Here is a 13,725-nt window from a genome sequence, read left to right as displayed (position 1 = left end):
CCATTGTAATCTCCTTTGTTTAAACACAAAACACTAGTGTTTGATTTTACCGTCTCACCCTCCATCTGTATTTTAAATTCCACCATATTGTGATTGCTCCTTCCGAGAGGATCCCTAACTATGAGATCATGAATCAATCCTGTCTCATTACACAGGACCAGATTTAGGACTGCTTGTTCCCTCGTAGGTTCCATTACATACTGTTCTAGGAAACTATTGTGGATACATTCGATAAACTCCTCCTCAAGGCTGCCTTGACCAAACTGGTTAAACCAATCGCCATGTAAATTAAAATCCCCCATGAAAACCGCTGTACCATTTCTACATGCATCAGTTATTTCTTTGTTTATTGCCTGCCCCACCATAATGTTACTATTTCGTGGCCTATAGACTACTCCTATCAGTGACTTTTTTGCCTTACTATTCCTGATTTCCACCCAAATGGATTCAACCTTATCCTCCATAGCACCGATGTCATCCCTTACTATTGCCCGGATGTCATTCTTAAACAACAGAGCTACACCACCTCACTTACCATTAACTCTGACCTTCCGAATAGTTTGATACCCTCGGATATTTAACTCCCACTCGTGACCATCCTTTAACCATGTTTCAGTCATACATCACAGACATTCACGATGATTTGCGCCATCAACTCATTTACATTATTCCGAATACTGCGAGCAAAGAACAGGCAGGTTCTGCTGGAACTGTATGAAACGTTGGTTAGGCCTCAGCTCGAGTAATACTCACACTCACACTGTATCAGAGAGTGAGGAAATCCCACACTCTCACACTGTATCAGAGAGTGAGTAAATCCCACACTCCCACACTGTATCAGAGAGTGAGTCCATCCCAAACTCACACACACTGTATCAGAGAGTGAGTAAATCCCACACTCCCACACTGTATCAGAGAGTGAGTAAATTCCACACTCACTGTATCAGAGAGAGTACATCCCAAACTCACACACACTGTATCAGAGAGTGAGTAAATCCCACTCTCACACTGTATCAGAGAGTGAGTAAATCCCATACGCACACACTGTATCAGAGAGTGAGTACATCCCACACTTTCACACTGTATCAGAGAGTGAGTAAATCCCACACTCTCACACTCTATCAGAGAGTGAGTAAATCCCCCACTCACACACTGTATCAGAGAGTGAGTAAATCCCCCACTCACGCACTGTATCAGAGAGTGAGTAAATCCCACACTCACTGTATCAGAGAGAGTACATCCCAAACTCACACACTGTATCAGAGAGTGAGTAAATCCCACACTCTCACACTGTATCAGAGAGTGAGTAAATCCCATACGCACACACTGTATCAGAGAGTGAGTACATCCCACACTCTCACACTGTATCAGAGTGAGTAAATCCCACACTCTCACACTGTATCAGAGAGTGAGTACATCCCACACTCTCACACTGTATCAGAGAGTGAGTAAATCCCACACTCGCACATAGTATCAGAGAGTGAGTAAATCCCACACTCTCACACTGTATCAGAGAGTGAGTAAATCCCACACTCTCACACTGTATCAGAGAGTGAGTAAATCCCACACTCACACACTGTATCAGAGAGTGAGTAAATCCCACACTCACACACTGTATCAGAGAGTGAGTAAATCCCACACGCACACACTGTATCAGAGAGTGAGTAAATCCCACACTCACACACTGTGTCGGAGAGAGTAAATCTCACACTCACACTGTGTCAGAGAGTGAGTAAATCTCAGACTCCCACATATTACAAGACACTCCCAGTTCCTGAAGGAATCCCACACTCCCGCACAGTCGCTCTGTGGTGAAGGGTCCCTATCATCGACAGGCAGGGGACATTTCCCTGTGAATCTTTACCCACCGACAAACTGGGACTGGACACATTCTTTCTGAAATGTATTTCTTGTTTGTCATCTGATTGTAATATGAGGTTTATGATTGGGGGAAAATCCAAAATCTGATTGGTCTCATTTTATATCCAATCAAATAAACGGAACATAACTGGCTGTCCTCATTTTCACAATGTCCAATCACAATCATTCCTTTCCCCATTCCTCATTAGCATAGATGTGAGGCTCTGTCTATTTAAGCAGCGCTCGGAAGGGGTTTGCTTTATTTCTGGGTGAAACTGAAGATGGCTGACGAGAAGAAACCAACATCGAAAGCAGCTGCCAAGAAGGGAGCCAAGAAAGTCATTAAGAAACCGGCAGTAAAGGGCGGCAAGAAGCGGCGAAAGTCGAGGAAGGAGAGTTACTCCATCTACATCTACAAAGTGATGAAGCAGGTTCACCCCGACACCGGCATCTCCTCCAAGGCCATGAGCATCATGAACTCGTTCGTCAACGATATTTTCGAGCGTATCGCGGGTGAGGCTTCCCGCCTGGCCCATTACAACAAGCGCCACACCATCAGCTCCCGGGAGATCCAGACCGCCGTGCGCCTGCTGCTGCCCGGGGAACTGGCCAAGCACGCCGTGTCGGAAGGGACAAAGGCGGTCACCAAGTACACCAGCTCCAAGTAAAACTGCACAATGGACTGAAAACCACCCCAAACACAACGGCTCTTTTAAGAGCCACCCACAATCTCTGTGAAAAAGCTGCACCATCTTTTCCCGCATTGACTTCATGAGAAATCTCTTTGTGGAGGATAGAGATTTGTCCCGTTCCAGAATGTTGTGAATGTGGCTTCATACCCGCCCGTCACAGACAGTTTCACACAGAAGAGACACTCAAACTGAATTGAGAGCGGATTTTAAACCCAGTCTGGTATTTGCGACGGACAATGAGGAGAAACACAATTTCAGGAGGGAATTATTTAAATTTAATTATAAATATATTCAGAGTTTAACAATTGGTGAGTTGAATTCATAAGGATATTATTATTTTGTTTCTCTCGGGTGATGTGGTTCCCGCTCCCGGAACAGAGTAAAGGCGGGAATGAAGAGGTTATTTTCGGGCTGATGTGTTTATTCCGCAGTTTCCCAGGGGACGGAATCAGCGAGATTTGAGCACACACAGGACCTGTGTCCATTGCAGCGCTTTAAGATCTGCCTCTCCCCGGCCCTCCCTATTCTCCGGACACAAAGCTGCCTGTTCCACCGGCGGGATAGAGTCGGGGATTCTCTCCACACTTCCCAGTGTAACATTCCCGGCCGCTTTCAGGAGAGAGGCTCAGAAATCAGCCCTTTCTCTCTGTCCCTGTGTAGCCTGTGTGAAGGAGTTGGTTGGTAATCTCTATGTTTCTGCTTTTGCAGAGAGCTGAGATTTGCTCCGTTTTAAATTGCTGAACGGGGTCTTATTACCGCCGGTTACAGATAAGAGACTGACAAATTCAAACTGTTCCTAAAATAGAGCCAGGATTCTGGGAGGGAAAATCCAATAAACAGATCACAAAGTGTGAGATTCAAATAGTTTCCTGAACATTGAGCCGTTCCGTTATTTGGGATTTTCCTGCACTGAAATTGGCGGGAGTTTGGAATTTGAAAATGTCAGCCAATCAAACCCTGTAACTCCTTCTCTCCAGCTCTCCGATTGGTTCAGGCAGAACTCACTCCGCCGCCTTGGCTTTGTGCTGAAAGCTGTTATTATTCTGTTATTTTCACAGCCCCCAAATCACCTCATCAGCTGCTGTTTTTAGCGGGAACGGAGCCTTCTCTCAATTCCTGAAATGTTCATTAATCCATCATTTTATTCCCAGTAATTCTCCGCAGGGTAACAGTCGGGAATGGGATTATCCCAGAGCGGAATAAGGACAGTCTGAGGACTCGATCCCACTCCCTGTTTTCAGTGAAGGACACTCGGTCCTGACTGAAGTCTAAACGGAGCGTTTTCCTTCCGGGAATGCTGTGAACAGGGATTGATTCCCGCCCGGGACAGTTAGAAAGCGGGAGGAGAATGACCCACATTTAAACTAAATGTTAAACCCGCGCCTGTGATTGGTGACGGGAAGCACTGAATCAAACCAAATAAATAGAAGGGATTTGAAATCTCTGACCAAGGCCGACATTTATTTGAATTCGCTCCTTTCCCACAATGAAATTGGCGGCTTTTTGAAATGGACAAATTCTCAGCTTCTGTCGGTAGTTGTGGGTAAATCCCTCCCCCTTCTGTTTCCAGGGAGCTGATTGGTGGGGAATATAGGCAAATGAGGTGAATTGAGCTGCGACCAATCAGAGGAGTTATCAGTTTATAAGAACAGTAAATGCTGGAGAAATTGTTCATTCTGTGTGAAAGTGTTTGTGAGATTGTGACAATGTCTGGAAGAGGAAAGACCGGCGGTAAAGCTCGGGCCAAGGCCAAGTCTCGCTCCTCCCGGGCTGGACTGCAGTTCCCGGTGGGCCGTGTTCACAGGCACCTGAGAAAGGGTAACTATGCCCAGCGTGTGGGTGCCGGAGCCCCGGTCTATCTGGCTGCTGTGCTCGAGTATCTGACCGCTGAAATCCTCGAGCTGGCCGGCAACGCGGCCCGGGACAACAAGAAGAGCCGCATCATCCCCAGACACCTGCAGCTGGCCGTCCGCAACGACGAGGAGCTCAACAAGCTGCTGGGAGGGGTGACCATCGCTCAGGGTGGGGTGCTGCCTAATATCCAGGCCGTGCTGCTGCCCAAGAAAAGCAGCGCCGCCAGCGGCAAGAAGTGAAGCGACCATTCTTTAATCTAATAACCCAAAGGTTCGTTTTAGAGCCACTCACTTTATCTGAATAAGGGCGACCTGTTCTCAATCCGCTTAGTACCGTGTTTGTGAGAATTTCCCTGAGGCTTCAGGCTGGAATGAGAGTTTTCCCCTGTGTTGGTATTTACCGGAGGGCGGCAGTTTCTAGCGGGCTGGCTTTCAAACTGTCCATTTATGTGCAATGGGTTTGCGGGGTTTCAGAATTCATTCCCGCTCTCATTACAATGTCAGTGCTCACTGTGCGGTTACAGGGCTGACTGCGGAGAAAGGTTTTGTGTTTCACTCTGCAGCACGTTCATATCGCCGTGAAAAGGGTAATCAAAGACAGGAAACATTTCCTATTAAAACCCGACACTTTGCCTTCCTGACTCACTAAACCAGCTCCATGAGTTATTCTGCTGCCATTCTAAGGTCAGTGCTCTCAATGTGAGGGTTTGGGCGGCTCTTAAAAGAGCTTTGGGATTTGTCAAGTTGTTAAATGGAGTTTCTCAGCCGCTGTATCCATAGAGTCCGCGGGCCTGGCGTTTGAGAGCGTAAACCACATCCATGGCGGTGATCGTCGTGCGCTTGGCGTGTTCAGTGCAGATGATGGCGTCCCTGATCACATTCTCCAGGAAAACCACCAGCACCTTGCGTGTCTCCTCATAGATCAAACCCGAGATGCGCTTGACCCCGCCACGGCGAGCCAGGCGGCGGATTGCTGGTTTGCTGATGCCCTGGATGACATCACGAAGCACTTTGCGGTGCCGCTTTGCTCCACATCTGCCGCGTCCTTTACCTCCTTTCCCTCTGCCAGACATGATGCTTCTTCAGTCAAATGGCTGCTGAATGAGAGACGAGCTACTGCACTTTCCTTTATTATACAGCCCGCCCCGACCTGAGTGAGAAAGGGAGAGAGGCGGGGAGCAGACTGAGTGACAGACAGAGCAGTGAAATGTCTTTGATCATCCAGCTCCGCCTCCTGCCTGCTCCAACCCACATTTTATGTTCCAAACAGAAGTGAACAGAGCGCGCTGAACAACACGGACAATCTGCAACATGATGGGCTGCACAGTGGTGGTGGTGAGAAAGGCCCTCCCCGTCATATCTTTCATGCACTCAAAGTCTCAACACCGTCTCACACTGCCCTCAAACTGGCTGCTCCATGTGGTTACTCACCTCCATGTGGAATGTGCCTTTCCAAAGAATGTCTGAAGAGAGAAAGTTTGTGGATGACACCAAGGTTGGTGGAGTGGCAGAGAGTGTTGAGGATTGTCAGAGGATACAGCAGGACAAACGTAGGCTGGAGACTTGGGCATAGAAATGGCAAATGTAGTTTAATCTGGACCAATGGGAGGGAATGCATTTTGGTCGGTTTAACATAGAGGGGAAATATATTGACTACCTTGTACACTTCTGTTGCCACCTTCAAGGATCTGTGGACCTGCGAGTCAGAACTCTCTGACTTTCTGCATTCCTCAGTTTTGCCATTTACAATATTTATCACCACCATCCAAGCTGGGTCTTGCTGCTTGTTTGAAAGTTCTGGTGATGAGATGATCTGCCAGATGCCTCTGACAGTCTGCTCAGGGGAACCATCTGACATGATCCACCATCTCCTTTTCCCCAAGGGAATTGAAGACATTACGAAAATGAAAATTGCTTATTGTCACGAGTTGGCTTCAATGAAGTTACTGTGAAAAGCCCCTAGTCGCCACATTCCGGCGCCTGTTCGGGGAGGCTGGTACGGGAATTGAACCGTGCTGCTGGTCTGCTTGAAAAGCCAGCGATTTAGCCCAGTGAGCTAAACCAGCCCCATGTGAGCTAATCCAGCCCCTGCAGACCGCTGCTTGATTGCTAAACCGCAGCAGACCGCTGCTTGATTGCCTTGTGGTCCAATGTGTTTTCCTGAACAAATGTGTCCCTGAGGCACAGGTGTTATGACACGGTCCTGGGACCAGAGCATCCTGCGGCAATGAAGCCAGATCCATCCTTCATAACACCCGGGACATATAGAACCTCAGCATGGAGTGACACTTGGTGTGTGTGTACTGGGGGCCCACGCACAGCTTGATGTAGCCACACACACAGGTGGACAGGAAGGTGAGGACGGCCTTGGGTATGTTTCTCCCTCCCTTATCCAGAGATCTGTATATGCTGTCCCTTCTGTTTGTATATTTTGTATATGGGTCCCTGTGATCTCCAGGTAAACTTGACGATGGCTCGGGTGACTGCTGCGCGCAGGACTGGGAAATGTGCCAGACCTGCACCACATCCAGCAACACCGAGATCCTTCCCATATAATTACTACAGTGCAGAAGGAGGCCATTCAGTCCATCGAGTCCACAGCGACTCTCTGAAAAAGCAATCCTACCCAGGCCCACTCCCTCGCAACTCCATCCAACATGCACATCCTTAGACACAAAGGTTTAATTTAGCACAGCCAATCCACCTAACCTGCGAATCATTACTGTGGGAGGAAACCCACAGACACACAGAATGTCAGAGTGAACCCGGGTCCCTGGCGCTGTGAGGCAGCAGTGCTGACCATTGTGCAGCCCATCATGTTGCTGATTGTCCGTGTTGTTCAGCGCGCTCTGTTCACTTCTGTTTGGAATATAAAATGTGGGTTGGAGCAGGCAGGAGGCGGAGCTGGATGGTCAAAGACATTTCACTGCTCTGTCTGTCACTCAGTCTGCTCCCCGCCTCTCTCCCTTTCTCAGGCAGGTCGGGGCGGGCTGTATAATAAAGGAAAGTGCAGCAGCTCGTCTCTCATTCAGCAGCCATTTGACTGAAGAAGCATCATGTCTGGCAGAGGGAAAGGAGGCAAAGGACTGGGCAAAGGCGGAGCAAAGCGGCACCGCAAAGTGCTTCGTGATAACATCCAGGGCATCACCAAACCAGCAATCCGCCGCCTGGCTCGCCGTGGCGGGGTCAAGCGCATCTCGGGTTTGATCTATGAGGAGACTCGCGGGGTGCTGAAGGTTTTCCTGGAGAATGTGATCAGGGACGCCGTCACCTACACTGAACACGCCAAGCGCAAGACGGTCACCGCCATGGATGTGGTTTACGCTCTCAAACGCCAGGGCCGCACTCTCTATGGATTCGGCGGCTGAGAAAATCCATTTAACTATTTTATCCAAAGGCTCTTTTAAGAGCCGCCCAAACACTCACATTGAGAGCACTGACCTTAGAATGGCAGCAGAATAACCCATGGAGCTGGTTTAGCGAGTCAGACCCTGGAAACCTCGATTTCCTGTTAAGACGGGTGGCGTTATAGCAGGAAATCCTTTCCTATCATTCATTTGTTTTCTCATTAGAAGGCGATATAGATGTGCTGTACAGTCTGAAACAACCTTTCTCCAAAGTCAAACCTGTAACCGCACATAGTGAACACGGACATTGTAATGACAGCGGGAATTCTGTGCCTGCTCGGTTTTATTCATCTAATCTCGGGTGAGTCCAATCCGAGACAAAAATGGGAGCAGGAATCATTGAGATGTTTTTGATATTCACAACTCGAGATTGATTTTTTTTCGATGGTCTCAAATATCCGTTCCCTGTCCCTGTGAAATTGGCGGGCTTTTTGAAATTGATGGTTTGTCAGTTGCAAGTCCACCAATCAGGGCCCTGATATCCTTGCCGCCCATCGCTCTTTTCAAACTTGACCACGGGATGGGGCTGCATCCAATGAGGAGAAGAGGGCGGTCACTATAATGCCTTAAATAGGCAGTGAGAGAGCGGCGCCAGCATTCTCAGCCTCTGCCTTTCACCCAGTTTCACATCATGGCCAGGACCAAGCAGACAGCGCGCAAATCGACTGGAGGCAAAGCTCCTCGCAAACAGCTGGCTACCAAAGCGGCCCGCAAGAGCGCTCCAGCCACGGGCGGAGTGAAGAAGCCTCATCGCTACAGACCCGGCACTGTGGCTCTGAGGGAGATCCGCCGCTACCAGAAATCCACCGAGCTGCTGATCCGCAAACTGCCCTTCCAGCGCCTGGTGCGAGAGATCGCTCAGGACTTCAAGACAGACCTGCGCTTCCAGAGCTCCGCCGTCATGGCCCTGCAGGAGGCCAGCGAGGCTTACCTGGTGGGGCTCTTTGAGGACACCAACCTGTGCGCCATCCACGCCAAGCGAGTCACCATCATGCCCAAAGACATCCAGCTGGCCCGCCGCATCCGCGGGGAACGCGCCGAAAACCCGGCTTCACCAATAATAATAACAAAGGCTCTTTTAGGAGCCACCAAGTCTGTCAGGAAAAGAGCTTCCAACCCCGTGTCTCGATTCAGCAATTTGTTTTATTTCCTTTATTTTCTCTGCTATCTGTCGCGAGAGAGAAGAGCTAATGTTTCGAGTCCAATGATAGTGAAATTCACAATTTACTCTGTAACAAAGAAGTTTCTCGTCTCCAGGGAAATTCATCGTTTATGAAATATGCTGTTGTCAATTTTGCCGCTCAGTATGTTACATCAAAGCATTTTATTGGAGCTGCAATAATTTGTTTCCCAGGATTTCTTATCCCAATAATATAGTCTTTGCACATTAAATAGCAGAGCGCAATCTCTTGCAGAGATTACAGATCACAGACTTCCTTCTTTGAGAAATATTATTGGAACTAAGATCATTTCAGTTCACTGAGACTTTTATGTCATAAAGCGTGAAACATTTGCATATTAAGCAACAGAGCAGAACCTCTGACGGTCAGACAATAGTTCGGCCTTTTGCAGATAAAGTGAGTGGCTCTGAAAAGAGCCTTTGGGTTATTAGATTAAAGAATGGTCGCTTCACTTCTTGCCGCTGGCGGCGCTGCTTTTCTTGGGCAGCAGCACGGCCTGGATATTAGGCAGCACCCCGCCCTGAGCGATGGTCACCCCTCCCAGCAGCTTGTTGAGCTCCTCGTCGTTGCGGACGGCCAGCTGCAGGTGCCTGGGGATGATGCGGGTCTTCTTGTTGTCCCGGGCCGCGTTGCCGGCCAGCTCGAGGATTTCAGCGGTCAGATACTCGAGCACAGCAGCCAGATAGACCGGGGCTCCGGCACCCACACGCTGGGCATAGTTACCCTTTCTCAGGTGCCTGTGAACACGGCCCACCGGGAACTGCAGTCCAGCCCGGGAGGAGCGAGACTTGGCCTTGGCCCGAGCTTTACCGCCGGTCTTTCCTCTTCCAGACATTGTCACAATCTCACAAACACTTTCACACAGAATGAGGAAAACCGCCCACATTCACTTCTCTTATAGCTTCAGGGGGAATGGCGGTGCACACATTGCTGATTGGTTATCTCAACAACATTGTGGAGCCGGCTACAAAGTGACCAATCAGATATCTGTTTGAAGCACCAATCAGGAGAATCCACGGTGCTGAGGGCGGAAAGTTTGGCCGCCAAATGTTCAGATTCCAACCGAATATTTACTTCAAATCTTAAATGGGCGCGAAAATATAAAACAGATAAAATTGAATAGGGACCGTAAAAAATAAATCATTGAGTTTTGAGTATAGGATTGTTGGATTCTCTCTCTTTCCCTAGTCTACAGTTTCCCTTTATCTGTCAGTTTCGGATTTTGTGTTTTCTCTGTAACTAACAACAAACCCAAAATAAATTAAAGCAAAATAATGCGGATGCTGTAAATGTGAATTGAAGAGAAAATGCTGGATAAACTCAGCATGTCTGGGAGCATCTGTGGAGAGAAACGTTTCGGATCTGTAGAAGGTGGATTTAGATCCGAAACTGTCTCCACAGATTTTTACAATCTGGAGTCCAATCGGCTTTAATCTGGCTGCTGGTTAAAACGCTCTCAGTTGCCGGCAGACTGTCTAAATTACAGCCAACTGCAAACATAATAACATTTATTCACATTGTAGACTGCTGCCGCTTCCTCAGTAACTTTTCCTGCAGCGTAATCATGAACTAATTGATCTTAAATTCTATACCTCGCTCATGAATACAAATATTCCCGATGCCTTCTGAATTATGTCACGCCTGGTGCATTTTCTCCATATCCACTCTGCCCGGCCTCCACTTTGTTTTTATCCTGTGTCCCCCAAGTTCTAAGCTTTCAAGATAGAAAAGGGAATCCTCAGGGAAACCACCAGCACCACTAATTCCCCCACATGGCCAGTTATAAAACCTGATTGGAGCTACCGACCCAACATCGATTACACAGGTTTGAACAAAGTGACACTTAAATTACACCCCATTGTGGCAAACCCCTCGACTATTTTAAACGGATTGGCACAAGACCACAACATTTTCACGGTATTGGACGTAGCAAATGGGTTCTGGTCCTTTCCACTGGACACAGAATCCCAAGATACATTCGCTTTCACTGTGGGAGAAAAACAGTATACATGGACTCGCCTCCCACAGGGGTTTCAAAACAGCCCCGCCGTATTTCACAGAACAATGAGCGATATCCTGAGTAGGGTGAAATTACATGAGGACAATACGGTCCTCCAGTATGTGGACGATGTGTTAATAGCGTCCAAAACAGAAGAAGGGCACAAAGCAGCCCTGTATTCTGTATTTAAAGGATTGGCGGATGCCGGGCTGAGAGTCAGCCCACATAAGGCACAAATTGCAAAACCTCAGGTCCTGTACTTAGGACACCTAATTTCCCAGGGAATTAAAGAAATGCCCGTAGATCGCAAAGTCACAATTAAAGAGATGCCGCGACCAGTTACAGTAAGAGGTGTCCGGAAAGTTTTAGGATTATTCAATTATAGTAGGAGTTTTATCCCTGACTTCACAAAGATCGCGGAACCAATCCAGAGACTAGTGAAGGGAGGGAAGCCAGCCTTAGAACGTATAGAGTGGGGACAGGAGCAAGAGACAGCATATACAGAATTGAAAGCTAGGTTAGTTTCAGCCCCAGGGATAGGACTGCCAGATGGAAGCAAGCAGTTCCACATATTTTGTGATAACCAGGACGTCTTCTATTCTGCCGTAGTGGCACAGACACGTGGGGATAGGAAGAGATCCATAGGGTATTTTTCAACGGCTGAGGGACCAGTAGTCACCGGGATGCCCAGGTGCATAGCCGCCCAAGATTGTGCAGCATGGGCTGTGAGGGTAAGCGAGCCCATTGTCATGACAGGAGAGATCGTGTTACACACAAGACACACACTGGTAGAAATGCTAAACATGGGCAAACTTAAAACAGTCTCAAATATTAGAAGGACAAGGTGGGAGGCCACACTCCTACCACCTAACAAGTCAGTCACCATCATTAGGGACACGGGAGAAAACCCCGCGGCAGCGATTTTAAATATTGGGGAAGCGCACAGCTGCGGAGAAATTGACAACGATAGCGAGGGAGGGAAGATTAGGGACGAACCCCTTCCAACAGCAGATGAGACCCTCTATGTGGATGGGTCCCGCAAATATGTATCCAGAGCACCAAGGACAGGGTGGGCAGTAGTAGACCAGAACCTGAAAACCCTAGAATCGGGACGGATCGACGGGCGTCAGTCCGCTCAGGTAGCAGAATTAGTTGCCCTCACACAAGCCTTGAGGGTAGCAGCAGGGAAAACCGTAAACGTATACACGGACAATACGCGTTCGGGATGGTCCATGACTACATGTCAGCATGGGGGAGAAGGGGGTCCATTACCACAGGAGGTACCCCCATTAAACATCAGCAGCGAATAAGGGCTCTGCTAGCAGCTAGTGAAGAGCCTGAAGAGGCTGCAGTAATCAAAATAAAAGCCCACCAGCGGGAACCAGGGAAGGACACCCCGGGATGGATTCTTTTCAAAGGAAACCAAGCCGCAGACACAGCAGCACAACAAGCATTGGAGAATAGCGATATTAAAAGCCTGCCCCTTGCAGCGATAGTGGTAGAACAGGAGGAAATTGACATACAGAAATTACACAGGGACATTCCCCAACAAGAACCAGATAGATGGGAGGAGTTGGGTGCAGTTAAAGGGACAGACGGGGTTTGGAGAAAAGATAACCGGGTATTGGCACCAGGATACATCCAGACCACATTATTAGAACTACAGCACGGACTCTCCCACACAGGCAGGGATGCAATGATACATAGCCTGGGGAGAGAGTGGTGGTGGAGAGGACTAGGACGAGATGTGGCTACATACTGCCACAGATGCACTATATGTGCACAGCACAACCCAGGGAAACCCATAAAAGTAAAGATGGGATATCAACCTAGACCAAAGGGACCTTGGGAACAGATACAAATTGACTTTATAGGACCATTGCCTCCCTCTCACGGAAAAACATTCTGCCTAGTAATAGTTGACCAATTCACCAGGTGGGTGGAAGCATTCCCCACAACCAATTGTACAGATCCAACGGTAGCCAGGATCTTGGCAACCAAAATTATTCCCCGATAGGGGATGCCAACTCAGGTTGATTCGGACCAGGGAACACATTTCACAGGAAAAATTATGAAGAATATTTGCCAATTATTGGGAATAAAACAGAAATTTCACATCCCCTACCACCCACAAAGTTCCGGGATGGTGGAGAGGATGAATCGGACTCTAAAAGTAACTGTAGCATAGGCAATGCGATCCTCAGGTAGAAATTGGACAGAAGTCCTACCTGCGGTTCTGATGAGGCTTAGAGCGACCACAAATCGAACTACCGGCTTGACTCCATACCAGCTGATGACCGGGCGAGCAATGCACTTACCCGAAAACATTATCACAGGTGGGACAGACGTGGGTCCGATAAAAGATCGGATCTGCCGGTACATCCGAGACCTCAGCACCCAGTTAAAGGGGATGCGCTGGTCCGTAATTTCAAATCAGGCACAGGTTGACACACAGGAGGACTCAGAAACATTACCAGAGGTCCCAAAAGCCGGGAGCCAGGTCTTAACAAAAATGTTTCCTGCAAAACCAGGATTTGCCCCGAGATGGCATGGACCTTACGAGGTCATTATTAGCGGAGACACCTGTGCCTGCATAGATATAAGGGGACAGGGGATCTGGAAACACTGGACCCAATTGAAGCTGTATAAAGACAAGTAAACTAAAGGTACTGTTTTCATTGTTCAAATCTCATAGGGACCAGGACCAGACCTACGATCAAGACATCAAAACCA

General features: G+C 48.3%; 6 protein-coding genes across 6 annotated transcripts; 4 read left to right on the top strand and 2 right to left on the bottom strand.

The window, feature by feature from the left end:
- Nucleotides 1–1,678: 1,678 nt before the first annotated feature.
- Nucleotides 1,679–3,416, top strand: LOC119961368 (late histone H2B.L4-like). The gene has a single exon (XM_038788752.1). The coding sequence runs from the start codon at nucleotides 2,142–2,144 to the stop codon at nucleotides 2,526–2,528; it is 387 nt and encodes a 128-aa protein (XP_038644680.1). The 5' UTR covers nucleotides 1,679–2,141; the 3' UTR covers nucleotides 2,529–3,416.
- Nucleotides 3,417–4,188: 772 nt separating this feature from the next.
- LOC119961365 (late histone H2A.2.2-like) lies at nucleotides 4,189–4,670 on the top strand. Its single transcript, XM_038788750.1, has one exon. The coding sequence runs from the start codon at nucleotides 4,208–4,210 to the stop codon at nucleotides 4,643–4,645; it is 438 nt and encodes a 145-aa protein (XP_038644678.1). The 5' UTR covers nucleotides 4,189–4,207; the 3' UTR covers nucleotides 4,646–4,670.
- A 496-nt stretch (nucleotides 4,671–5,166) lies between these two features.
- Nucleotides 5,167–5,478, bottom strand: LOC119961369 (histone H4-like). The gene has a single exon (XM_038788753.1). It carries the CDS (start codon nucleotides 5,476–5,478, stop codon nucleotides 5,167–5,169), a length of 312 nt encoding a protein of 103 aa, XP_038644681.1.
- Nucleotides 5,479–7,412: 1,934 nt separating this feature from the next.
- LOC119961370 (histone H4) lies at nucleotides 7,413–7,793 on the top strand. The gene has a single exon (XM_038788755.1). It carries the CDS (start codon nucleotides 7,462–7,464, stop codon nucleotides 7,771–7,773), a length of 312 nt encoding a protein of 103 aa, XP_038644683.1. The 5' UTR covers nucleotides 7,413–7,461; the 3' UTR covers nucleotides 7,774–7,793.
- A 562-nt stretch (nucleotides 7,794–8,355) lies between these two features.
- On the top strand, nucleotides 8,356–9,103 carry LOC119961364 (histone H3-like). Its single transcript, XM_038788749.1, has one exon. The coding sequence runs from the start codon at nucleotides 8,444–8,446 to the stop codon at nucleotides 9,086–9,088; it is 645 nt and encodes a 214-aa protein (XP_038644677.1). The 5' UTR covers nucleotides 8,356–8,443; the 3' UTR covers nucleotides 9,089–9,103.
- A 289-nt stretch (nucleotides 9,104–9,392) lies between these two features.
- On the bottom strand, nucleotides 9,393–9,892 carry LOC119961367 (late histone H2A.L3-like). The gene has a single exon (XM_038788751.1). The coding sequence runs from the start codon at nucleotides 9,877–9,879 to the stop codon at nucleotides 9,442–9,444; it is 438 nt and encodes a 145-aa protein (XP_038644679.1). The 5' UTR covers nucleotides 9,880–9,892; the 3' UTR covers nucleotides 9,393–9,441.
- Between the last annotated feature and the right edge of the window lie 3,833 nt (nucleotides 9,893–13,725).

The sequence above is a fragment of the Scyliorhinus canicula genome, unplaced genomic scaffold (assembly GCF_902713615.1).
Source record: "Scyliorhinus canicula unplaced genomic scaffold, sScyCan1.1, whole genome shotgun sequence".
NCBI classification, from domain to species: domain Eukaryota; kingdom Metazoa; phylum Chordata; class Chondrichthyes; order Carcharhiniformes; family Scyliorhinidae; genus Scyliorhinus; species Scyliorhinus canicula.
Note: the sequence above shows the minus strand (reverse complement) of the source record. Positions and strands in the feature narration are given on the sequence as shown.

Bases quoted from the DNA above. Each gene is read 5' to 3' on its own strand.
- LOC119961368 (XM_038788752.1), top strand. From the start codon at position 2,142: ATGGCTGACGAGAAGAAACCAACATCGAAAGCAGCTGCCAAGAAGGGA.
- LOC119961365 (XM_038788750.1), top strand. From the start codon at position 4,208: ATGCTGGAGAAATTGTTCATTCTGTGTGAAAGTGTTTGTGAGATTGTG.
- LOC119961369 (XM_038788753.1), bottom strand. From the start codon at position 5,478: ATGTCTGGCAGAGGGAAAGGAGGTAAAGGACGCGGCAGATGTGGAGCA.
- LOC119961370 (XM_038788755.1), top strand. From the start codon at position 7,462: ATGTCTGGCAGAGGGAAAGGAGGCAAAGGACTGGGCAAAGGCGGAGCA.
- LOC119961364 (XM_038788749.1), top strand. From the start codon at position 8,444: ATGGCCAGGACCAAGCAGACAGCGCGCAAATCGACTGGAGGCAAAGCT.
- LOC119961367 (XM_038788751.1), bottom strand. From the start codon at position 9,879: ATGTGGGCGGTTTTCCTCATTCTGTGTGAAAGTGTTTGTGAGATTGTG.